Source organism: Lissotriton vulgaris, chromosome 11, assembly GCF_964263255.1.
Source record: "Lissotriton vulgaris chromosome 11, aLisVul1.2, whole genome shotgun sequence".
In the NCBI taxonomy this organism is placed as follows: Eukaryota; Metazoa; Chordata; class Amphibia; order Caudata; family Salamandridae; genus Lissotriton; species Lissotriton vulgaris.
Genome location: NC_141699.1, coordinates 197,896,143 through 197,923,556, shown reverse-complemented (window position 1 = coordinate 197,923,556; position 27,414 = coordinate 197,896,143). Strand labels below are relative to the sequence as shown.

General features: G+C 47.3%; 1 protein-coding gene across 2 annotated transcripts in view; it reads right to left on the bottom strand.

The window, feature by feature from the left end:
* The window catches only part of ACACB (acetyl-CoA carboxylase beta), a 1,895,698-nt gene that overhangs the window by 1,032,121 nt on the left and 836,163 nt on the right, over positions 1–27,414 (bottom strand). For both annotated transcript variants that reach the window (XM_086943101.1, XM_086943102.1), the window contains one exon: positions 20,513–20,569. In XM_086943101.1, coding sequence (XP_086799227.1) covers positions 20,513–20,569 — 57 coding nt within the window. The remainder of the gene's footprint in view (positions 1–20,512; positions 20,570–27,414) is intronic.

The window sequence follows — 27,414 nt, the reverse complement described above, 5'->3', positions numbered from 1 at the left end:
TTCAATTTATATTACACGCCAGCCAAATTGTCCGAGTGGGGTTGTGTTTTCGCTGTGGGACCGAAGCTGCTGATATTGTACATGTATTTTATTCATGTAGGCACTTATCCACGTTTTTTCTGGCTGAGATTTTACCTATACGATTATCTGCCACTCAGGTTCTGTTGGGGGTTGAAAAGGGATCGAGAGTTGCTATTTTACCCATACATTCTGTATATTTGATTTTTCTTGCTACTGCCGTTGCAAGGCTCTGTATCGCATCAATGTGGCTACAAAAGGACCCCTCATCTTTTGAGTTATGGAGGGCAAGATTTCTGTCAACTTTTAATTTGGAATATAGCCTTTATGCTGTGAAATGCAGACGGAAAAGGAAACTAGCCTGTCAGATATGGGGGGCAGTTATGAATTATATGGAGGTATAAAAGTATTGTCTTGTGCTTTTATTATATTTCTCTCTCTTAGTTAGAATGATTGTATTTTTGTTTGTCAGACAGTAGCAGCTATGACAAGATTATGTGATTAGTTTTGTAACTATTGGTTACGGATATCCGGGATTGATGTGTAATTTTGATAAGTAGTACTGTTTTTTCTTTCTGCCTTTGCTGTGAACTACATTTTTTTCTTTGAGAGAAATGATGTTATTTGTTAAATTTATTAATATATTTGTACTCATGGACTTTAATTAAAAAAATATATATAATAATAATAATTGCAATTTCCCTCAACTCGCTATTCGGACGCCCTTTAAACCAGGATCAAGAAAAAGTCTGCTTTTAGCTAAGCTAACCGGAGGCACATTGCCATTAGTTTCTTAATCTAGAAATTGGGAGTTATGAAAACTGGGTCACAGAAACCACAGCCAGTAAACGCTTATCACTAGAATAAAGTATGTCATAATACAATTGCCTGGAGAGCTTGGAAATGAACAGAGATAAAATCTAGCTCAAACGGAAAGGTAAGCACAGCTATTAAGATCTTTAAACAGAATTTCTTTCAAGAGCATGATGTCAGTGAAATTCACAATCTTCAAATCCTAGCAGGAATGTGCGCGATACACTGAACCATAAGTTACATTTTCCTAAATTTCAACCAATAATTTACAAGGGGAGAGGAGTTGGCCTAACGGCTAGGGCGGTCAATTTATAATCTGGGGAACTGGGTTTGAGTCTCGGTAATGACACAGAACATCCTGTGATTCTGGGCAAATCACTTAATCTCCCTGTTGTGTAAAGCGCTCTGATACCCGGTACCGTGTCAAGTTTGCGCTATATAAAACTCTGTTAAAAAAAAAAAAAGGGTACACCTGGCCACATTACAAAAAGTTCACCTCAACTTATCTTCAAACTGTTTAGCCAAATAAAGATATTTTTCAACCTGCACAAACCTTGAAATACTAATGCACCAAGACCTTTCATGATATTTGTTTTAACGAAGACCACAATCTAGCTGGAAGTAATTGATAAATTTATTTTTATTGCAATATAAGACTAAAGTGGTCTGTGAACACTTCAGAGCAAATTTAGAGTGATTAAAAAGGCAATAACTTCAGCATATTACAGGGTAGGCAGAGCAGTCCTCCCAATCATAGGAGGATGTTCATCTACAGCATGTGGATCAGTAAGGAATAAAATAAAGAAAGTGGTAGTTAGCATGCAGCCTGGTATAACCCCGCAAACTGTGAACCTGTTTAACCCATACCTCATTCGGCTCAGGCTTTATCAAGACTTACAATACAGTTTCTCCTTGAGCAAAGAGCAAAGAAGTAAAAGTTACTTACCTTTTAAAGTCAAGGTTTAACTTATTAGTTTTAGGCAACAGAATCACCAATGCCTCCCTGACCGATAATGGAAGCTACTGTTCCCCTAATGCTGCAGCCTACATTTACTTCAAGTTCGGAGCCAAAATATCTATGAAGGTGGTATAAAATTTGGCCGGGAGATCGTCCGGTCCTGGCGTCTTCCCACGCGCCATTTCTTTAATCGCAGCTCTAATTTCTTGTAAGGCAACTGGCGGCGCCAAGGTGTCCCGAGTAGCGCAGTCTAATGTCTGTAAGCCCAATCCCTCCAGCTACGCGACCGTACTGTCCCTTCGAACTTCTCCCCGGGCTATGTAAAGCCGCTCATATTAGTCCCTAAATAGGTCATTGATGCCTTTCAGGAGTGGATCACTTGGCCAGTAGATTCTAGGATATTGGGAATCAAACCCCCTGCGCTCCGGCCTAATCAACCATGATAACAACCTCCCTGCTCCGCTACCATCTACATGCTGCCGTTCTTTGTAGTTTCGGGTGTCTAGAGTCCGCAGCCTATCCCATGCGGAATTATAAGCACTCTTCACTTCCGCCAAGTGTCTTCGAGTGTCAGCCCCTCCCCAAGTGCCCCTATCGAACAACAATATCTGGGCTTCCAGGGATTCAAGGTCACGATTGATTTCTTTCCTGGCTCCTACCGTCTGGCCCATACATTGTCCCCTGAACACCACTTTAAACGCGTCCCACTCCCCTAGAAAGGAGCTAGCCGCCCCTGATTTGTTTCAAAATATGTTGTTATAGCCCTGGAGAGCATTTGTCTGAAGCTAATGTTGTTCAATAGAGTTGGGCCCATTCTCCACAGCGGTATGGGGGCCCTTTCAGGAGTGGGGGCAAATCGCAGCAGTGACGGGCTATGATCTGAAATGGACCTCCCCAAATATTCTGCATTGGTCAGCATCGGGACAAATCTGTCGGTGCAGAAAAACATCTAATCTAGTGTGCAACTCGTAGAGTGAGGAGTAATAGGAGTATTCCCTCTTCTGTGTGTTGTGTATTTGCCAAATATCTAATACCTCCCACCCGCAATGCAGCTGGGCAGGCCCTTAGCTGTCATAGTCGCTGCTGTGCTCTCAATGGGCGAGTGGATCTATCTAAGCCCAGATCACAAATACAATAAAAATCTCCCCCTAAGACCAGATTGCTCTCTGCCAATCCCACCAGTGATTTAGAAAGGCGTGTCAGGAAGGCAATTTGATTCTGATTCGGAGCGTAGACATTCCCCAATGTCACTTCCCTAACCTTCAACTTTCCTTTCCCAAGCACATATCTCCCGACCGTGTCAATCATCTTACGGGACGCCTGAAAGGGACCTCAGGCCTGACCCAGACAAGCGTCCCCCTTGCATGCGCTGAAAGCTTAGTTGCAAACATTTGTCCCAGCCACCTATGCCGTAGCGGCACAACCTCTGTAAGGTGGGTCTCCTGTAGCATCACGATGTGCACGCCTTTGCGCTTTAAATCTTTTTATTGATTTCAACATAAGGAATAAACAATGACCCTCAGCTCCTCAGCAATTTGCAAAAACACAACAGTGTCGCATGGTATCATTACCGTAGATAATAAGCATGGAGCGGACATACAAATAAACAGATAAGGGAACAAGTGAAGAAAGAGAAAAGAACCCCCCCACCCCACCTCCCCATCCCACCCCTCACCCTCCCCACCCATCCCTCGTCCACCTTAAACTAAAAAGGGAAAAAAAAAGAGGGGGAAAGGGGGAAAGGAGTGAAGGCAACCCAGTATTCAGTGACTTTTCTTGCGAGCTTTTGTGGGAGTACCACTTGGAATCTGTGCGTCTGGGAGGCGAAGTAGACGCAGATATCGGGGGCACGTTAACTCCGAAACTCAGATACCAGCAATGTCAGAAAAGGCCACCATATCTCGGGAAATTCTGACCCCCTGCCAGCCAACGTAAGAGTGAGCTTCTCCATACCCAACACCAGCTAGAGTCTCTGGAGCTAGCCAGTATGAGTAGGGAGCAGGGTGGAGCGCCAGTGTATCAGGATATTCTGTACTGCCGACCCCAGGGCATTCGCGATCTGCCAACCTTTCCGGGATTTAAGTGGATATGTCAATGGGTTAGGTAAGCCTAGGAGAATATAGGAAGGGAATCGTGGGAGCTGTGTCTCGAAGTGTAAGTCAATTTCGTCAAGTACTTGGGACCAATACGGTTGTATGTAGGTGCAACTCCATAGGACGTGTTCCAATGTACCCACCTCCACACATTCCCTCCAACATAGGTCGCTTCGGTGGGGGTCAAAATGATGTAAACATTCTGGCGTGCAATACCAATAGGTGACAATCTTGGTCAGGGTTTCTGTGAGGCCCATATGGTAGGCAGAGTGTGTGTCCTGTGGTATATACCTTCCCATTTCTTGTGGCTCAGTGGTCGTCCCAAGTCCCTTTCTCATCGGGCACGGCCCGCATTGTGTGTGTGCATAGTGTTGGCTAAAAGCATTTTTATAAAGGTTAGAAATTATCTTATCAGAGGTGCACGTTACCAGCCATTTCTCATAAGGGGTTAATAGACGCTGTGCCTGCGGTTTGACTTGTGGGTGTAGCGCCCAATGACGGATCTGGAGATATGGTAAGCGTTCTGTTTCTGGAATACCGTAATGTTTTTTAAGCTGCTGGAAAGGAAGATACCCTCCAGATCAAAGAGATGAACTAGGGACCTGCAAGAAGAAGAGCGCCATTCATGGAAAGACCGCGCGTCCGTGCCGAGTTGGAAGTCCGGATTGTCGAACAAAGGTGTGAAGGGCGACGGAAACGTGGTCAGATGTGAGGAGACATTGGTGCGGTCTCACGAGTCCATGATGGTGCCCGTAATCCATGAAGCATACAGGTTGGAGGACGGTGACGTTTCCGGAGGAAAGGGACACCTTGCAGGGGCCTACCTGCTACAGCCTGATCCTGGAACAGCCAGTGCTTCTCTGACTCCAACTGTTGCCATTCCACCATATATCGAAGCTGAACAGGATGACAGTACAGTTGGATATCTGGTACCCCCAGCACCCCTGTACTCTGGCGGGAGAACTGCGACCTGGTGTCGGAAGCGGGGTTTACAGCCGTGCCAGATGAAACGTGACAGGTCTGCTTGCGACTGTTGAATCCAACCAGACGGGGCCAGAGGGGAAGGGTCTGGAAAAGGTAAAGGATCTGGGGAAGGATAGTCATTTTGGTAGCAGCAATCCTCCCTAACCAAGACATTGAGCAATGTTTCCACCTATTTAATTCTGCGGGTATTTGAGTACGGAGTTTAAAATAATTGATAGCAGCGGTGGCTTGGATAGTGGGGGCCAATTGGATACCTAAGTAGGGGATCGAAGCTGTCGCCCGTTGCACCGGGTGCTCCTCTTGGCGAAATGTGAGGGTGTGCGGAGTGCCATGGATTTGTGCATGTTGATTTTAAAGCCCGACCCTTGTGTGAAGCCGTCTAACTCAATAAGGAGGGCACGTAGGGCTGCAACCGGTTCTGAAAGGTAGAGCAAGATGTCGTCAGCATATAAGCTGAGGGTATGAGTGTCTCCCCCAAATTTAATCCCGCTTATGAGAGGGTGCCGTCAAACTTGAAGGGCCAGGGGCTCCATATAGAGCGCAAAACGAAGAGGTGAGAGTGGGCACCCCTGCCTTGTGCCCCTCCCGATGTGAAAGCGCGAGGATGTGTGTCCATTGACTGGAACCTTCGCCATGGTGGAGCGATAGCAATTTAAGACTCTAGTACGAAACTTCTCGCCGAAACCAGCAGCCATCAGAACCATCTCTAGATAGAGCCAACGCACCCTATCAAATGCTTTCTCAGCATCAATGGCCAGAAGCATATACTCACCTTGGGAACAGAATGCTGTGAGAAGTTGGCCTGATATGTAGTGCTCACTATTCTAGTGATCACTGTGTATCATTCCAAACGACCCTTATTGATGATTGGTTGTAAGTCAACCTTTAGACCAGCTATCCTAGTAGCATGGACAAGAGCAGTCTTTAGGCTAAACTCTAGAGGGCGTGTTAAGCCAGCTGTTATACCATCACATATACCCCTTGAACACCAAGTGAAAGGACACCACACAAGTTGTTATGAAAATAAAAGTATATTTATTTAGAACACAACAGCCCTGGACTCTTTATGAGGACAGGGCGCTAAGCACAATACAAAGCTCTTAAAGAATTTCTGGAAGTCGCACAATTTACGCAAATGCCCGAGGGGCACGGAAAACCATATACTACAAAAGTGGAATGTGAAATACTAGCAGGTAAGTAACTAGTCTCAAAGGCTTTAGGATCGCTGGGACTGGACTACTGAACCTTCAGATTACGAGCAGGAGGCCTAGGGAGATCGGGTGCAGAGTGTGCACTATCACGCGGGATGCGGGACAAAGTCTATGGATGCTAGATTTCGTAAAGTTAGTGTTATCGGACGAATCCGACTAGATAGAGCTGAAACGAAAAAGGATCTGGACACTTAGATAGTTACGCTATGCTGGAGCACCGAAATGCTCAGGTTACCTAGCCCAGGGGCTGCGGCTGCATAGGTCTGAAAAGACGTCGGGAATCCTCGTTGCAGTCTATGGAGCCTGAAAGAAGAAGTTGCTGGCAGGCGACCAGTGATGAAGTTCGATGCGACCCAAGTCTGGATCGATGAAGATGGATACCTGTAAGCAGAGGGGACCAAGTTCTGAATCACTAGCCAGTGATTAGATGGGCACCCGGATGGCACCGGACGAAGTCACCTCGACCAGGTGAGTGGGCGACGCTGGGCTCTGCAGTCTCACGGACCAGGAGGCGTTGTCGGCGACCAGGATGGAGGTGCGAGCTGTCCCACGATGGTATCTGCTGTCGATGTCGCTGGACCCAGGATTGGGGCAATAAGTCTTGGCAAAATGCAAGCCCACGCGGTGGACTCAAAATGGCGTCTGGAGTGGACCAGGAGGGTCCGGGGTGCTCCTCTGTTGGAGGGGAGCAAGGGCCACTCTGGAGCAACCAGACCAGCAGTGGATTTGTCGTCGTTCGTCGTCAAGAGGGCTACAAGCCAGCAGGCAAGTGGCCGGACAACGCGGTGAGCAGCAAAGAGCAGAAGGGCCCCACGCAGATCTCGTTGATGCTGGGGGGGCTGGACTTCGGTGCTGGAGCTGCTCAGGGTTAGGGCTTCTCAAACCCCAAAGCACTCACTCGAGGATCCCATGGCGGTCGTGCTGGATAAGCGTCGTGCAGTTCTGAAGATGGCCGGTCCCTCGAGGTCTCGTCACACCCACGGATCTCAGCTGAGCTGACGATGTAGGTAGAGGTCAGAGGTGCCAGGGAAGCCGGGTCTCGTCGTGCTGGTCAGTCGGATTCCGGAGGAAGGACGTGCAGCAAACCGCAGTGTTCTTAGTTGGTGCCCGCAGATGAAGTAGTTTCAGGATTCAAAGATGATCTAATTTGGAAGGGTCCCCGCTCCCACCTTTATACTAAAGAAAGGGGCTGGTACGGGACTAGGTCCTGCCCATGGGTGAGACCAGGAAGGGGGGTGGTTACACCCCTCTCCCATGCCGGACTTTCCCCAGCTCAGGGGCTGGTGTGCCCCTGGAACCGGTTCAAACTGGCAGATGCACAGTGAGCACCGGGGTGCCACTTGCAGTCACCTTCCTATTCAGCCCTGCCTACCTTGGATACACAAAACCCTGTCTGGGATGGTGCTAGCACCGCCCCTGACAGGAAAGCCTTTGTCCAAGCTCCCCTCGCTGGAAGGACTCCCAGCTGCAGGGGGTCAGACTTGTGTCTGTGGTGGCAGCATCCATTTTGTGATGCTGAGGCTCGAGTTAACTTTAACCGGGGTTCACAGTTACATACATGTCGTGTCCCTCTAGAAGGGTGGAATGCTAACCCCGTTGCCAGAATTGGCGAGGGGTCAGTTTTCCAATTCGTATGACACCTTAGTCAACATGTTTTGATAAAGCGATACCACAGATAGAAAATAACCGCGAGGATTATAATGCACTTAAGAGTATATGGTACGCGTTATCATAGAACAGCTATTAGGACTTGGTTCCGCAAGCTGCAGGCGGGCTCAGCTCGTGCCAGAGCACCATCTCACATGATTCCAAGCACTCTGCCTTCAGGATTGTTAAGGCCTGCCATAGGAGTGACAGATAGGAATACATGTGTCCATTTTAGGGTTAGATATAGGTATACTATATCTACAGCAAAGGGTGATTACACCACTTTGCCCCAGCTGTCGTGCAGCCAGTTGTGTCAGAATTAGATGGCTTGCCAGGGGTGGCATAATACATGCTGCAGCCCCTGGTAGGCCCTGGGTACACCTATGCCCTGAGTTACAGGGTCTGATAAGGTGGCCCAGTACCAATTGGTTAATGCACCTAAGGTACACGTATCAATTTAGTGAGAGAACAGCAAGGCTGTGGGTCTGATTAGCAGGCCCACAGCCAGAGAAGTCGTAAACCAGTGAAGCAAAAAGCAAAAATCTGGGGTGATCATAGGATTGCAGACCCTACTCTCCTACAAATGCCTTTTCTATCGGTTGCAAAATGTACTTGGTGTTGTCGCTAGTCTGCTGTTGCGGTATAAAACCGGCTTGGTCGAGCTCAACTAACTGTGCCATATATGGCGCTAGGCGGGCAGCTAGGATACTGGTGCATAGTTTAATATCCACATTTAGTAGAGAAATAGGTCTACAGGCGCTGCATGTGTCTTGTCTTTCCCCAGCTTCGGGATAACCACTATCGCCGCCTGTAACATCTCCCCAGGTATGGCGCCCATTTGCTTGAAGGTGTTGAAAAGGCCCGTCAAGATTGAGGCCAATTGGCTACAAACTGTTTTGTAGAAGGCGGCTGTATAGCCGTCCGGGCCAGGTAATTTACCTAATTTGAGGTGAGAAATCGCTGAAATAACCTCCTCCTTCTGTATACCTCTATCGAGATAGTCGGCCTGGGTTTGGGACAGAACGGGCATGTGGGCCTTAGCTATATACTCAGAGCTATGCTGAATATCAAGGGAATCCCCAGTATAAAGATCCGCGCAGAAGTCTCGAAAGACTCCAGCTACCGCTGCGTCGTCCGATACAGATTCACCCCCTAATGTACGAATGGTCTGCACTCCCTGACGCTGTCGGGCTTCGCGCAGTTTATTGGCAAATAGGCGACTGCATCTGTCCCCCGCCGTATGAGTGTCGGAGCCTGAGCGCTGCATACTCGCTCTGTACTGGTCTAAGGCTGCAAGCTGCTTCCTCTCCACACAGAGCTGCCGCTAAGCGTGTGAAGCCCCCGCTCTTTGGTGTAGCTGCTCAAGCTCCGAGACCCTTTGGGTAAGCTCCGCTCACTTGTAGCTCCTCTCCTTGTTCTGGGCAGAAGATATGGCCTTCAGTGCTGTCCATTGGGTCCCCAGGGAGGTGTCCGCATTAGCATTATGGGTGGTGAAGTTCGTGATAGCCCCCTGAATTTGCTCGACTACTGTGTAGTGGTGCAATAATGTTTCCCGCAATCGCCAGTGTCGAAGATGTCGGGAGGAGCGCGGCAGCTGGAAGGTAGCCAGGACCGGGGAGTGATCTGAGAGTGAGGCTGATAGTATTTCAACGTCCACCGCATATGCTTGGAGTAAGGTAGTGCTGAGGAAATAGTCCATTCAGAAAAGGGGGTGGTGATGGACAGAGTATCTGAATTAAGCAGAACACTCATACCCAGTCAACAGATCAGGGCTTGATCCATCACCATTTTTTAGCTCACTGCATCATCCCAGTTCAGAACCTGGCTACATGCAAATTAGTCTGTCCCTGGCCCAGTGCATCATGGGAACAGGGCAGACCAAACTACCAAGCCAATTCTTTTACTGGAAAGGAAACAAGCTTCCGGGGACCGGTTTCTGGCATTACAGCCGTCTTCGGCCCAGCTTGCTTGAATCCTGATGGTGCAGTGAGCAAGGGACTCATGTCTGAGCATTCCCTTCCACGCTTATGGTGGACAAAACGATTCAGAAAAGGGGGTGGTGATGGACAGATTATCTGAATTAAGCAGAACACTCATACCCAGTCAACAGATCAGGGCTTGATCCATCACAGTTTTTTAGATCACTGCATCTTCCCAGCTCTGAACCTGGCTACATGCAAATTAGTCTGTCCCTTGCCCAGTGCATCATGGTAACAGGGCAGACCAAACTACCAAGCCAATTCTTTTACTGGAAAGGAAACAAGCTTCCGGGGACCGGTTTCTGGCATTACAGCCGTCTTCGGCCCGGCTTGCTTGAATCCTGATGGTGCAGTGAGCAAGGGACTCATGTCAAAGCATACCCTTCCACGCTTATGGTGGACAAAACGATTCAGAAAAGGGGGTGGTGATGGACAGAGTATCTGAATTAAGCAGAACACTCATACCCAGTCAACAGATCAGGGCTTGATCCATCACCGTTTTTTAGCTCACTGCATCATCCCAGCTCAGAACCTGACTACATGCAAATTAGTCTGTCCCTGGCCCAGTGCATCATGGGAACAGGGCAGACCAAACTACCAAGCCAATTCTTTTACTGGAAAGGAAACAAGCTTCCGGGGACTGGTTTCTGGCATTAAAGCCGTCTTCGGCCCGGCTTGCTTGAATCCTGATGGTGCAGTGAGCAAGGGACTCATGTCTGAGCATACCCTTCCACGCTTATGGTGGACAAAACGATTCAGAAAAGAGGGTGGTGATGGGCATAAGTCTTGTAGGCCCCTGATTAAAAGGTGTAGCTGCGAGTGCATGGGTGGAAGTGTCGCCAGAGGTCCGAAAGCCCCAAGTGGCGAAGGTGTGTCTGCCCTGTGTGTGTAAGTACGCCTACCTGTGTCGTTCTCTGGCATGAATGGTCTAGGTCATTATCAAAAACAATGTTAAGGTCTCCACCTAGCAGCAGGTGTCGGTCCAGAGCTGTGGTCGCTTCTTGGAGGGCGGTGAGGAGAAACTTGACCTGCCCTTCGTTGGGCGCGTACACAGACCCAACAACAAATGTCATACCCCCCAGTAGGAATTGATATGTGAGCAGGTGGCACTAATTTCGGCCTTTTTCTGTAGGACCCTACCGGCGAATGAACTGGAGACTAGAATGTCTACCCCTACAGATTTCGAGGTGTTAGAGGAGAACAGTTGTGTGGGGAAGAATTTGGATCTCAGCCTATGGTGGTCTTAGAGAGGGGATGAGTTTCTTGGAGAAGGCAGATGTCCGCTTTGAATTGTTCCAAACAATTCAGAACTGCCCTGCGCTTGATTGGGTTATTTAAATCTCTGACATTAAGGGTGAGGACCTTGAGGGAGTCAGACTGCATCAGAGGGACTCAGTAGTGGTGCGTCGCTGTGTGTGAATCAAGGCACCAGGTGCCAGAACCAATATATCGTACGGGGGAAGCATCGCAGAGGGGCGGCTGGGGAAGGCGGACGAGGAAACCCAAATAAAAAGAAAAAAAAACTGTCAACAAATCATTAGTCCAAAAAGAGAACACCAAAACCAGTCCATGTATGAAAACTATGTTCTGAATAAATGTCCACCCTCCCGGAGGAGCCGGAAAGCCGGAAAGCGGTCAGGGCGGGGCTAGTGGTGTGACCAAGGAGGAAGGTCCGAGTCCTCCCGCCGCCCACCTGAAGGTAGGGAGCCGCTGCCAAGGGTGGGCAGGCATCAGGTGCTCAGTCGGTTGAAGGGCTCGATTCGGCTAGGTCGTCAGCAGCAGAGGTGAGTGCTTCTTGTTGGCCTTTCACTATTTCCTGCTTGTCCGTTTTTCGGAATCGTCGTCGTTGTTGGGGTCGCTGCCACCCTGAGGGCAAGGCTTCCAGTTCTGACGCAGCGCTCTGCCGTTCCTCTTCCTCGCTGGGTACTGCCAGGCCCAACAGTTGACAGGTATCGATGAGGGGGCACATCTGATGGAGCTTACCGTTGAAGCGAAAAATAAGACGGAACTGGTGCCCCCAAGAATATGTGATATTTTGTCGCCGAAAGTGCTCCGTCACTGGTCGGAACTGTCGTCCGCGTTGCAAAGTGATCAGGGCCAAGTCCTGGTACAGCACCAGAGAGTGTCCTTGATAGGAGAGAGTGTGAGGGGTCCTAGCTTTTGAGAGGATAGCCTCCTTAGTTTTGAAGTCCTGTAAACAGACCAGAATGTCAGCTGGGGGGGGGCGTTGGGCGCACAAGGCGGGCCGGCTCTGTGTGCTCTATCCAGAACAATGGTAGTGTCCACCGGAACTACCAAGATGTGGCGGAAGAGATCTTCCGTGAAAGCAAACAGGTCTTTGGTGTCCTCTGCTACCTTCACCCCCCGGATCCTGATATTGTGCCGATGTGATCTATTTTCCAAGTCTTCCAGGTGCGTTTGGACGTCCACGTGCTGATCTTGCAGACGGAGAATCTCTTGTTGGAGCATGGCCACTTCTGTCGTCACAGTGTCGCTCTTGTCTTCTAGGGTTGCGACACGCTCTCCAACGCTATCCACATCCTTGAGGATTTCTCGCATCTGCGCCACTAATTCTGTCTTCACCGTTTGTATATCCGCCCTGAGGGTATTGAAGAGCGATTCCAGGAACGCTTTGGTAATGAGTTCGTCTCCGGCCATGGGCCGGGTCTTGGGAGTCGCCATCTGAGATGTTGCGGCTGGTAAGTCGGGGTCGGATTGCATTCTCCCCCCAAATATATCTTTTAAGGACTTCTGTTTCCTCGTTCTGGCTGAGGACATAGTTGTAGGGCAATCGGTGTGAAGCTAATGCAGGGGCACCGCCGTCCCCCCCCCTCTGCGGTGCAAAAGCCACCCAGCCGCCCCGATATGTTGATCCCGGCAGAACTCCAGGGGAGATTGCTTTTCCCTGAGCCTCGTAAGCCTTGTTCCCCTAGTTGCTCCGATGGATCGTCGCTGTCTAAGCCCAGGGTGAAGTACGAACACTCACCGGTCGTGGGGGATCGACAGGCGGTGCAAGGTGTGACATTGTGGGCAGTGGGGGCTCTCCCACAGCTTCCAAAATAGTCAGGCAGCAGTCCAATCCCCTCTCCTATGTGTGGGGATAGGCAGGGCAGGCAACTCCCGCTCGGCAAGCTCCAAGCTCCACGTCCTCTGCCCACAGTCCCTGTTATAGTCCTCTTCTGGGCCCCTTCCGTGGCGAAGGTAACTGTAAGTGCCAGCGCAGAATAAGGCATGCGCCGCCAACAGGAAGTCCGCTCATGCGAGCCAAAGGCGGGAGGTGGCGACACGCTTGTGCATGAAAGTAGCTGGACTAATGTGGGTCCGGGCTCCCAGCCCTATTTGCTGCTGCTGTGTGTGCCTCCAATGAGCCAGTCAAGCGGTTCTATGTCTCCCTGGGTCCGGCACACACCGTGTAAAGGCCTCCGGTGGGTGGCGTCCCACCCCCTCTCCAGTGCTCGCAGCAGGCCAGCAGCTGCACCCCTCCAGACCCTGGCCACTCCCAGTGTCCCCTGTGCATAGAGCGTGGGTACGGCATGTGCAGCAAATGCCCCCAGTCAGCGGTGCCAGGCGCCAGCGGCTCCCGGCGCCCTCACCTGCTCTCTGCGCTGTAGAGCGATGCCTCCCACCAGCGCTGCTGGCGGTTGCACTCCCCGGCCGGCCTAGTCCTCAGGTCTCACTGCAGGCGCCGATGCCGGTGGTTCCACGTCACTCCAGGCTCGGACCCCACAGCGGGGAGGACCCAGTTAGATGGTGCCCGGATGTCTCTCTCCCGCTCTTGATGGCCACCGAATCTAGCTCCGGGAAGCTGCGCCCAGTATAGCAGCAGCCTTGTGGTCTATAGTGTTGCAGGGCCGGGCCCAGCAGGGGGCTGCGCCGCTCACAGAACTAGGGTGGACATTGAGCCCAACTTTCGGCAGCCCACTAGGTATGTTGCGCCAGACGCGAGGCAAGCAGACAGCCGCGTCACCCGGGTCGGCTGATCGAAGCGGGAGAGGGGAAGGGCCTCACCCCCTCTCCCGGTTGGCGCCGTCAGATCGGCAGGAACGGACGTTGCGGACACAGCTGGGTTCGCCCGCCACTCGATCTCCTCCGTACAGCAGTGGAAGTGCCGGATGGAGGCCGCGGTAACGAGAGCTGGCCTCGGAGGTCCCAAGCAAGGACCGCCCCTGTAGACAGGCCTCCGCTGCACCGGTGATGTCGCCTCTAGGTCCGATGACTTATGTCAGTTTTGACGGCCGCTGGCGGCGGCCGGTGCTCTCGTCGATCGAGTGGGGCAGAGGGAGTCCGTGCTACTGAATTCAGTGCTTCCCCCTTCTCCTAGATGTTGTTATTTGCGGCGGGCAGGAGCTCAGAAGAACACGTCTTACTCCTCCGCCATCTTGGCCACGCCCCCGCCTTTGAGCTTTATATAGCTAAGGATGCTGTATCGCTTCGATGGAGAACCCATACCTCGAATATTCCAGGTTAGGAGTTTAAACTCCTCAGCATGGTCATGGTTCCTGGTCATAATGCAAGGCAATCCCCCCCCCCCCCCCCTCCGTCCCTTACTCCTCCGCCATCTTGGCCACGGCCCGCCTTTGAGCTTTATGTAGTTAAGGATGCTGTATTGCTTCGATGGAGAACCCATACCTCGAATATTCCAGGTCAGGAGTTTAAAATCCTCAGCATGGCCATGGTTCCGGGTCATAACGCAAGACAATCCCTCCCCCCTTAGTCCCCACCCCAGCACCACCACATCAATGCTAGCAGTAGACCCCGTGCTGAAAACAACAAACCCTACTGTACAACTCCCCATCCCTGGAGGGGACTAACAACTGTCAGCGTCCCACACCTGTCAGAAACCATCACTGCTCTCAGGATACCGCCACCAATTCCAATGGCGGTACTCATCTGTGTGGTGGGGGTGGATACAAAGTTCAGATGGAGCAGAGGCGACTCGTCCTGGCCCCTCAGCATAGTGATGACCTCAAACTGCAATGTCCATACTCTAGTCCGTATCTATAAACTAATGCGCCCCCATTATCAAGTCCAAAAGATGTCTAACTTCTGCGGTTTGAATGCTCAGGGGGCCTTAGTAAATAAGCCAATGCAGAGAGTGTGCCAAACTTCCACTAGAGCTAGGCAATATCGTCTGCAGATCACAGTGTAAGCTTCGACAGTGGTGGGGGTCAGACTCCAGAGACTCCCCGGATTCAGCCGATGCATCTGCTGACGCAGCAGATGTCCCTGGTGTTTTACTCTGATGCATGGGTGAGAGTATTTGTGCCAGTACGGCCTGTCAATCTTGGTGAGTTTGTGAAGCTGTGGGCCTACTTGCCCGAAATGCTGTACGACTGCACTCTTAGGTCTTCTGCGCAGCTGTGGCCCGGCTCAGTACGCTGCGGCTCCTTAGGTAGCGGCTCCCCCTTCCTGTATGCTTCCATCCAACTCCAAACCTCCTCCGGGGTGTCACAAACATGCAAGGTGCCATCGACCATGATCTTCAGCTTGACGGAAATACTAGGGGGTACTGTATTCCTTTGTCCCTAAGAGCTTTTTTAGCGAAAGAAAGGAGACCCACTTTCGCATTGAAGCCTGGAAACACCTTACTGTTTTCGACCACATAAGGGCCATGCGTGCAGGAGTGCTGGAGGAGCGCGTCTCTGTTTCTAAAATGTAAGAGCTTTGCAAAAACCGGTCGCGGTGGGCCCCCCGGGGCAGACGGCCGACCCGGCACTCCATGTGCTCTATCTAGAGCGAAAAACTGGGACAGGAGCTCCGGGGCCACAACAGAGCGTAACCAGCTCTCTAGAAATTCCACCATATTGGATCCTTCCACCCATTCTGGTAGTCCTATTAATCTGATATTATTTCTATGATTGTGGCCCTCCGCATTCTCTGCTTGTCATTCAAGGATCGCTACCCTGGTGGAGGGATTGTCCATTTTAGATGCATGTAATTTATGGTCCAGTTGCAGGTCATTAATTGCGGATTCCATTTCCCGGACCCTGTCTGCCAGTTTCCGGTACTCTGCGTGGAGCAAGCCTAGCCCCACGGAGACCGCACCAATGTCTTGTTGCAAGGCATTATTGGTATCAGCGAAGGCTGCCAACACTCGGTCCAGATGTGAAACGAGAGCTTCATCTCCTCCGGCGGTCTCCTCACTTCCTTTCTCCAGTGCCACAGGCAAGGGTTCTCTAGTAGCAAGCTGTATACCCCCCGTTTTCTGCTTTGGTTTTGGCATCCTGTCCTCTGGTAACCCCCGGTGTTACGAACCAACCAGAGTGACGGCAGAAGGGCCTCTCCCAGGAGGTAATGGGGTGTCGGTGACTGTTCCCTTCGCCCCTGAGCCACCTCAGCGTGCTCTGCTCTCCAACCCCAATACAATTCATGCACAGGTGCAAACTTCAACACTGTCGTTTGTGTGGTGGGAGATTGCCACGGTCTCTTGGTATCGGGCTAACCTACGAGCTATGAGATCTGTCCCGTCGACCTTTAGGGTTCAGCAAGACTCCACAGTGACTGTAAAGTCTCCAGTTCTTCACCGGCCCCAGAACCAAAGGCAAGGCCGAACCACCCCATCTGCCACCTGCTGTCAGGTCTGTCGTGGTTGCTCCTCAGGATTGGATTGATGCTATAAGGGGGCCCACCTCTAGATCATCCCAAGTCTGACTGTAAAATGTCACAGACTGTTAAGGAGATCAAGCGGGGGAAAAATATAGGTCCGGAGGGGAACAGCTGGGCAACCGGAACCGCAACCTGTAAGTACAGAAGCAAGGGATAAGTGCACCTATAACCCTAAGCTGGAAAACAGACTAATCAATATACCACATGCTATCTCACCTGCTTCCTACAGGTCTGTATAAACAAAGGAACGATCTAAAGGGCGGCTTCTAAATCCCCTGGTTCTGCTGCTATAAGATAGAATAAAGAGAACATTAGAAAACCCCCATGTTCCCTCCCTTCCTTTGGGTTGGACCTTATGGATATGGAAACTGAAATGACACCTACCCAGATTTTAGGATGAAGATAACCCAATACTGCCCAGAACAAAAGGAAGGAAGAGAATTCTCATATACTGCAGATCACAACCAAAGGTTCCTCCTACGAGGAAATGTATGAAGCGAATGTTCCTGGGGGATTGCAGGGAGAGTCAACCCCAATTTATGGCATACATTCCCTAAACAGGTTGTTGATCAGATGAGCAAAAAGGTAGTAAATCATAAGCCCAGCATAAGCAAAACAAACAAAGCGTCTTTACAGATCCTTCTCTGTAAGCGCTAATATGTCAGTACTGTGCAATGATTGGTTTAGCGGCACCTAAGCCCAGGTGTCCTGTACAAACCGGAGCAAAACGCTCCCTGAAGGTATTAGTATGACTAATACACGAACACCAGGTTCCAACAAAGTAATTCACACACTTAAGCACCCCACTCCGTAATGAAAAACCTGAGACTTGGTTTGCAGTTCACGATATGGGCGTTTCCTAAGCCCCACCAGGTTAATCCAGAAAACGGGTGCCAAGAATCCTGGGGACTGTACAGATGTAGGTGCTTCCTAAGCCCCACCAGGTTAATCCAGAACCCATAAGCCAATAGCGCTAAAGTACAGCGCTCGTAATGGGCGCTTCCTAAGCCCCACCTCGGTAACCTCGATCCAAACCAAACGGACCAACGCTTACCGCCACCGATCTCCGCAGAACCTTCAGCTCGAAACCAGGATACACGCTGAGACTCTCTCCTAGCAAACAGGAATAATCGGCAGCGCGTCCACCCTAAGACGCCATATTAATCCCTTAGTCGCACAGAGTCATAGCAGCGCGCCGCGCAAAGGATCATGGGATATGTAGTTTCCCAACCCGTTCCATAGAAAAGAGCAGGCAGTGATTTACCAGCGGTCGGGGGAAATCGTGACACCTGCTCCAGGCACCAGGCCTCCCCCAGAGAAGGGGAAGTTGTCGCACTAGGCCCAGCAAGTACAACTTGCAAGGGCTATATGACTGCTAGCGCTCTGCACACCTCATCCTCGATTCCAGGGGGGCCCAAGCTCACCTCCAATGCAGTCCACTACGCAGTCCACAATCTGAGGCCAACACCAATACTCTTCAGTCATGAGACACTATTCTGGCAATTCTCCCCAGCCGCTGTAGCTATATGGTGGGCTGGCTTTTATCTTCTACTTTGTGGCCTCTCCCTGATCCGCACCACGCAGCGCGGCAGTCCAACAGGTCCAGTGTGGTCTTGCCCTGCAGGTAGGATCTAGGGCTTTAGGTTCATCCAACCGACATCAGGCCTTTATCAGTATGCGGGCCCCTGGATATCACAGGGCCCTCAGACTGCCACCCAGCACTATGACAACGGGCATATAGTCTCTTCCGGCAAAGCGCTGCAGGGATTTGCCAGCAGGGAGCAAGCCAGTAGGAGGCTAGGCGTAGCCGCCTACTGCACTCCGGCGAGGCTTCTCTGCCGGATCAGTGCCCCCGGGCTGTCACCCCTCATGTCCGGTGCCTTCTGAGCGGGGTCAGCTGTGTCTCAGTCCCAGCTCCGCCAACACTCCAGGTGGCAATCACCTCCTCCGAAGGGTCCTGCACTCCCGCTACAGCAGCAGAGAGCGAAGGGGGTTCTTCGCTTCCCACAATGGGAGTGCGTTTATCAGAATGTCAGCCTCAGTTCACTGAACATTTTAGGAGGCAGACCCATCCAACCGCTCAGTATTAGCACCGACAGCAGCCTTCCTCCGGGTGTCGCAGGCCCTCGGTCTCGTCGGGGAGCGTCACAGTCACCCACTTCATTCACACAAAAGTACTTTGCACGATCTGCATATGTTTCTTCAGGGGCCTCTGCTACGTAGGTTAGTCTCCTCAAGGCCGCACAGTATGATCGTAATGTGTGGTCCACAGAGCCGGACTCAGACCATCACTGCTACCACTCAATTTAAGGACACGCACTGCGGCTTCCCATGGTTGCCTCCGCCGGTGGCCTCAGCGCCTCTCAGTGCCACCATCTCTTCTGGCCTCAGTTTTCCTCTGTCAGACTTCCGACTGTTGGTGTGTATCACAAGGCTCATCCTGGGCCAGAGTTTCTTAGCTCTGATTGTTTGTTCTATGCACAGGTCGCAGCTTTTGCTTTCACTCCTTCCCAAGCTTACTGCTCCATTGGTCTAGACCGAATCTGCAACCTCTATTTTTGCACCTTTCGGCTCCAGTTCACATTTTCTGTTCGCCTACTCAGCTGTGGCAGAGTTTGTTGCCACCCACTCCAGACGGTGTTTGTGAGTAGGGGTCTCTGAGAATTGCACGACAGAACTACTCAGATTCTACTGTAAAATAAGCACCCAACCAACGTTGGTGGTGCCATGTCGTGTAGTTTCTATATTACCCATGCAGGACATGTGCGTTTGGATAACAAACTGTAGGTTTGGTGGCAGACTTATCCTGAGCACCCCAACAGCATATGTTAGCCTGTTTGCATTAGCTAGCTCACAGTGCCACTATAATCTCCTCTTATCGGGGAGAGAATAGTTTCAGGCAACCTTGGATCATGACATCCCTGATCCCCCAGGATTGTGCAAACCATGTACTACCTTTCGCTCAGTCACTCGTGCTCACTTAGTTTCTCTCAGTTACACAGAAGAAACAGTTGGGCATATTTACAATAAGTATTTATTTCACAGTTGTTCTTCTAGTGTTTAATATGTGTGCTGCGACAACCGTTAGACAGTAGCAGAGATATATGATCAGCAGTACAGTGAATATAAAAGGATAGTACAGTTCTACCATTTTGCAATAGTCATGAACACATACATGGATATAAAATGCATGATAAAAGAGAGCTCACATACTCCTACATAGCCTTTCTAGATGTACCTAAGTGTACCCATGATGTGAGTAGGTGTGAAGTCAGGAATGCTCCTAGGTTTGTTCTAACCCCATTACCTGAAGCAAGAGAGTGTGGGACCCTGTCCTGGTCTCTAGTTGGACACCCTGCAAGGGATGTTTAGACCACTGTCGGCTGGAGTGTCTGCATGCATGAGCCTCAGCATCTCTGGTCAGTGTGTCGGCCTGGAAGTCTCAGTTCCCTCTTACTAATACTAGCAAGAGGTGCTGTATTTATACAGAAAAGTATCTAGGGTTCCTTTGTCCCTGTTTTCTTGTATTAGCCATTGTTGGGTTTGAGGATGACCGATGGGGATGAACCTTGTATGTAGATATTATGCAGGTGGATGTAGCCCCTACCTGGTTTCCAAGAACCCTTATGAATATTCATTCATACAGTGTCAGTCTAAAGATAAAGTCATTGAGCGTTATTGTTCAGAGAAACCCTCCTTCTGCTCCCAGGACTAGAACTAGGTAAAGGTTCAATCCTAAAAGGCTTGTTACTGTGTCGGGGAGGTGATGTAGGTGAAAGGGTAGGATGTTACCCAGGCCTATATTAGGGTACCTATATGAAACATAACAGGGTTCCCTTATCTTCATTCTACAAGGGCCCTTCAGATGGTTGTAAGAAATGCATACCTGTGTTTAAGACCTAAAATAGGATCAGAAAATACTTTGTAGGACTATATTAAATATTATAGCCTTAAACATTACACAGAGTGATAATATTCAATCATTATATTTTTGCTAAAAAACTTACCTGCTACTGTAATTTGATATCAACTATTTATCACATGCATATTTATTATTCAGTTTGAAAAACAATAGGATACAATCAGTCAAAATTACAGCTTCATTCTACCAGTTATTATTACTTTACCCTTTGCTCATCCATGAATAGGTAATATAAATGGTGACTTAAAACATTTACCACCCTATCCAAGCCCACCATTTACCTGCTGTGCTATGAGGAATGTTATCCTCCGTAGGCCATATTCATCAAGGATATTTTTCTGCAACAAACATAAAAAAATTCAAAAAGTTGTGTAAGAAATTCACACCAGAATTTGTGAAGTTACTGAAAAAAGAAATATATATTTAGGTCAAATCTAATATGTTTTCTTTTCTCATGGGTACATTTAGCCTTTCAAAATATGGAACTCTAAAAATGCATGCCTAGTTTTGCGTAGACGGCCTCTCAGCAGGTGAGGATTATGATTTCTGGGAATAGTAAGTGTCCTATGTGAGCATAATCATGCATTTTTTAAAAATACTCATGTATTCGAGAAAACAATGGATTACATCAAAATAACCTTAAATCTTGTAGGAGGTTGGATCTTAAATATTCTATAAGAAGCAAAATGGACCTTACCAAATATTACAAATGCGTCATAAAAAGCAATTTACTAACCTTCTGTAAGTTCACTCCTGGTAGAGACTATCCACAGATTCCTCACCTTCTGAATACCCCCAGGCACCAAACTTGCAGCTAGATTCATGAAAGGAAATTGCGCTCGCAAAGGGCCAGATTCTGAGAATCTGGTCCTTTGCGAGCGCAATTTTTGCATTTGGGATTCATCATCCCAAATGCAAAAATCGGTAATTGCGAAATCGCATATTTGCGAGGAATTGCATTTAAGGAATCTCTATTTAAGATTCCTTAAATGCAATTCATCAACCATTTTAAATTTGCGAATTCGCAATATTTGGCCGCTATTTACCGCGAGGTCAAACCTCGTGGTAAATAGCGAAAACTTGGAAAAATGCATTTAAATGCATTTTATTAAGTTGCATGTTACACACACACATGTCCTGTGGACATGTGTGTGCGAAACACCAATGTAGATTACATTTCAGGGGTGCTACAGGGTGTCCTTTGGACACCCCTGGCACCCTTGAAATCGCATCCTTATTTGCGATTAGCAAATTGCTAATCGCAAATAAGGAATAACTCCCCATTCATTCCTATGGGCCTTTAGGAATGAATGGGGAGTTATTCCTTATTTGCGATTAGCTATTTGCTAATCGCAAATAAGGAATGTGTAGGAATCGCAATTTATTTAGCGATTCCTACATGAATCCCATTTTGCGAGTCTTAAATAGCGATTCCTTATTATTCGCTATTACAGACTCGCAAAACATGCCAATGATGAATCAGGCTGCTTATCTAGAGAATTTTAAACAGCAATACTCTTGTATGCCAGAAGGTAGAGTCTTGATGCTCTGCATCAGGTCAGCCCAGCCCCGTATGTGTTGCAAGGGCCACTACAAATGCACAACCTGTGCATGCTGACAACAGTTTCTTTCTGATCTCGTTCTGTGTCACCAGACGCAGAGCCTACAAATTAGACTGAAGCAGTATACAGAACTTTAGCTTGGCATCTTATTAAATGGACTGTTCAAGTCCATTCCACAGAACAGAGAGGAGGAGTCTCTATCAGAAAAGGCATTACTGAAGGTAAGTACCTTGTTCTTCTGATAGATTCGCCACCTTGTGACCAGATACCAAAGCAGTTATTACATAAGAATGATCAGTACACACAACCCCTCAAATATAGATAATACAAATCAATTAAGTCATGGGATGCACTAACTCCATGTGTATTTTTAAATACATATAATATATACAATTAAAATCAATGACTAAAACCAATTGCAAAAAGCAAACAATCTCACAGGAGCAGCCAGTCTATGTAATACATTTTGCATGGTTCCTTTTCAAATGTATTATGTATATGGATGAATTTCGGAAGGAATATGATATATATATAAACAAATTATAGAGAATTCTCATGAAAACAAGATACTTGGTTTGTAAAATATAAATATTACAAATAAGATAAGAACTGAAAATTTGCCTAGCAAATTGTGATATGGTTTTATTGAACAAAATGAATTGACAAACAAATGGTATGCGCATAGTAAGCAAACTTGTTGAAGGACATTGACTGGGATTGAAAAAATATTTGAAACAGGACCATGCAATATGTATTACATAGATTGGCAGCTCATACAAAATTGTTCCCTTTTTACAAATGGTTTTTGTAAATGATTTTAATTATGTGTTTATTGTTTGTATTTTGTAGCCCTGAAGAAGACTCTTGTAAGGAGACGAAACGCGTTGGCTACATTGGAAAAAGCATATTTTAAGAAGATACAAATCCAGACTTTTTTAAAGAAAACTCATGAAAGGAGTTTGTGCATCCCATGACTTGATAGATTTGTATTATCTATATATGAGGAGTTGTGTTTGCTGATCATTCTTATGCAATATTTATTTTGAAGCAGCCTGGTAGATATCCAGTAGTGGCATACCATGTGCCAGCCCCATAGACCCCGTCTTTGCATTGGTATAGTGTGCATTTAAGCCCATTACATATGCTTATGCTTTAGATCAGGTGTCTCCAAACTGGTCCTGGAGGGCTGGATCCATGCCAGATTTTTAAAATAACTACATGTATCTCAATGGGGATATCCAAAAAATCTGGCATGGATCCGGCCCTCCAGGACCGGTTTGGAGACCCCTGCTTTAGATGATCCATCTGGAAATGTATCTCTTCTGCATCGCTTTCCCCCCTTTCTGTTTCCGAAAAGACATAAAATAATTAATCATCTATTCAATGGTGCCTAATCAGAACAATATAAAAGCTAAGGGCCCATCTTAGGATCAAGACGGTAGAGCCATTCCTCTTCATTGTAAGAATGAGGCAAAGCGTAGAATGACAGCAAAGTGATGAACTGACCTATGTGAAAAGGTGTGCCGACTCTTGGGTGGGATTTGTTTTTCAAAAAGAATTACCTGGCCACCAGTTTTGGAACTACTAGTTACTCTTGCAAATTTGGAAATACAACGTATCACGTCATTGCATTTTACTTTCACAGTTGTATTAATTCAACTTAATTTCAAGCATCCTTTCATTTTTTTGAAGCATGAAAAAAATACACATTTCATTCATTTATACATTCCTCATGAATACATGTTAATAAACACATTAAAAAATGGAAATTCAAAAACTTGAACATGACGACAATATATTAAAATCTAACAATTAATTCAAACAATTACACCAGTCAGTGATTCAAACAATGCCTGTAGGAGCTATGACATTGAGTATTGTTCAGTTCGTTGAGCGCTTCAAACAGGTATACTGCGGGGTCAACTTTCTCTGGAAGTGATTTGCTCTCGGGGCATATTTCATGTAGTGGCACCCTCTCTAGAGCTTCAATTAATGTGGATCCCTCGCAGGAAAATTATTAGCGTGCCGACGTGTTTCCGATCCCCCTCTGCCTCAGGGGATTACCATTAAGGCTTAGACCACGGTGTAATCTAAATTAACAAATAATGAGATGTATAAATAACACACTGCATCACCCTTTCTTTCTCTGCAAATAATAGGTAAAATGGACACTACGTTTATCTACTACCTTATCTTCTTTGCTGAAATTCAATCTCCTAATAGTATCCTCGTAGACACCTAAACATGGGTAAATAAATTGTATAAGTATGAGGTTTTGAGTCTGATCATTTTCAGCAGGTATGATTAATTTTTGTCTAAACGTATGAGACTTACTGGAGTAGTTGTGTTTACTTGCGATGACTCCCACCTTGTATCCTTATTTGCGATTTAAATTGAGCCAAAATACTTCATTGAGGGCTTTACATTCCACCCTAAAGTACAATTAAATCGTGGTCATTTGGACAACCATTATGAACCAATGTTAAAAGCACAGGACGAGCTTAATGTGGCCTCTCCCTTACTTGTGAATGTTGTAATCCTTTTTCAGGGGATTTCTGGCTCTTCTTAACAGGTTATGACTTCCTGATGGAACTGGAACAATGGTAGGAAAGTCTGAATTAATTCGCGGTATGTCACATTTTCAAGCTTTTGGTATTTCTATTCCTTCCTTCGCATGTGCAAATATTTACAGATTAGGACTTTTATCGTTGCGAATTTACATTAAATTGGGAAGGGCTTCAATGGTGCGCATATATTTAGCAATACCCCTCCAGGCCAAATGTGTTGAGCTTGCGCTTTTAGTTTGTAGTTACATCTTCTTTGCGGGTCATTAACATCAAACAGTTCATCACGTGGCTGCTTTCTTGCAATAAATTAAAACGTGCTTGAATGCTGCGCACATGTATGCCAATAAACCTTAAAGCCAAACATTTGGAGCAGTTCTCCACACTTACATTTAGGCGACATTCTTCAAGCTTCACTTGGCAAATGGCATTTCTCCACAAACATTCAACACACGGCACTTGTGCTGACTCTGCTTATATGTTCTTCTTCCTGTTCCTTGTAGCAGGGTTTCTGGGACACGTAGTTTGATGAAGTTGTGATGAAACAATACCCGTTTTTTGGAATCTTCAAACGGTGCGCTTGTTCAGAATTGATTTAGTTCTGTCAGGTCATTCAGCCCATTGGTTGTGCAATGGAATTTAAGTATTAAATATGCTTTTTTTTGGCCAACATGTTTTCCATATTTCCTCCACGCGGTGGTGGCTTAACGCAGGATAAAACAGTCCATTCAAGTTCTTTTTCTGAATGGTTATGCTTCACAAAGTGTTGGACCATTGGGGCAGTCAGTACTTTATTTTTTATGCGCGATCGATGTTGCGCAATCCTCTGATTGGCCTGTTGCGTGGTTTTCCCAATGTACAGTTTGGGACATGGACATTTGATGGCATACAGAATGCTTCTCGTTTTACAATTTGTAAACTCACAGTGGGTCCATTTGATGTGGTCATGTGTAAACTCTTGCCCTTCAATAGTTATGCTGCAAACTGAACAATTTCCACACTTGCGATGGCCTTGTATGGGAGATAGATTACACTGTGTTCGCAAATGTTTAACTTTGAAGGTGTGAGGGCCAAAGGTGGATAAACAAACAAGCTTTTCCATTGGTGGTTTAACCCTTTTGGTTTACAAAGTCTCTCGTGGGGTGTACCACACTCTTTTTACAGCATGTTTCAGCAATTTGCGCGGGTAACCTCGATCCCTGAGTTGATCACAAAACATCAAAGCATGGGCCATGAAGTCCTCTTTACGTGCACAATTGTGTCGGATTCTTAATAGTTGCCCGTAAGGGAGATTATTTTTTAGATTGTTGGGATGGGAACTCTGATAGTGCAGTATAGTGTTCCTATCAGTCGACTTGCGGTGTAGTGTTGTGGTCAATCTTTGATTTTCTTCAAAAACTTCAACATCAAGAAATGTGAGTGTTGAGTGACTCTTTGTCATTGTGAACTTGATGTCTGGGTGTCTCGTGTTCAACCATTCGTAAAACTGTGATAATTGGTTCTCTGATCCACTCCAGACACACCAGATATCGTCGATATATCTGTACCACTGTGTGATGCAGTCACTGAAAGGATTGTTATTGTCAATGGACCGTTCTTCAAGCAAGCCCTTGAACAGAATGGCCATCTCTGGTGCAAAAGGACACCCCATGGCTGAGCCTTTCACCTGCATGTAGAAAGTATTCTCAAATCGGAAGTAGTTACGTTTTAATGCGAGTCATGCCAGATCAAGAATAAACACTGTCGGCACTCGGTGTGGTCTTACACGTGTCTCAAGGTAAACCTCCATTGCTTCGAGGCCCTCATCTTGAGGGATTTGTGTATATAAAGATGTGACATCGAATGACACTAGCCACTGTGAGTTGCTGTCAAATGGTTGTCCTTCAATTTTGTTTAGAAAGTCGGTTGTATCATGTAAGTATGATGGTACTTGATTGATGAACTGCTTCAAAAAGATGTCCACGTATTTGGCAACGGGCTCTAGTACTGACTCGCACCCGGCGACAATTGGTCTCCCGGGAGGATCCACCATGCTTTTATGAATTTTTGGTAAAAAGTAGATCACTGGGATGCGTGGATTTATTTTGTTCAGGAACTCATACTCCTTGGGTTCCAATATTCCTTCCTCCAGTTCCCTTTTCAGTATTTCTTTGACTTCCTCTTGAATGAGACGTGTCGGGTCTTCACTTAGTTGTCAATACCTGTCCTTATTCAGGATTTGCTTGTGAGCTTCAGCTACATACAGATTCTTGGCCCATTCCACTAGGGCTCCGCCCTTATCGGCAAGTTTTATAATTACTGAATCTTCTTTCTGTAAACTCTTGATTGCTTCATTTTGTTGTTTTGAAATGTTCATTCTGGTAAACTATTTTTGTTTCTCTAGATGACAAATTAAGGACATGACGGCTTGTTCGAATGCCATTACTTGTTTAGGCATCAGGTGTGGTGGAGGGGTAAAAGTTGATTTATTTTGCAAACCATATGCTTCTTGATTTCCTTGGTATTCTTTTCCTGCAAAGAATGCCTTCAATCTGATCTTCTGAAACAGATCCAGTGTCTCTATTTTTAAATTTGCGAAGTCTGTCCGTGTTGATGGAACAAATTTGATACCCAGCTCAAGGACCGATTTCTCTGCTTCTGTCAATGTTCTCATTGATAAATTCACAATGGAAGTGGTTTTTAGCTCTTGTAGTAATTCTTCCGCGTTCTCATCTCTCATTGTGGTTGGGGTGGTTTGAAGCATACTCTGTTTCTCGGGTCGCCTTGTTCTAAAAAAAGGACCCTGTCTCTTTGATGGCCCCTCTCGTGGATTTGTGTCACCAGACGAGTCTGAGGATGATGACTCAGAAAAGGTGGTGAACCGATTCTTTGATCTTCCTTGATACTGAGTTAATGCTCTACGCGCTTCCACCTGTGAATAGTAGTCTTCCTTCAGATAAGGATAGACAGTTTCTATCTTGAAATTTTTGGTGTATTTTTCGAATTTGTTTGTCTTGAAGTTAATTATATTATCTTTAATTGTCAGTATTTCTTTTTCAATTTTTTCCAACACCACTT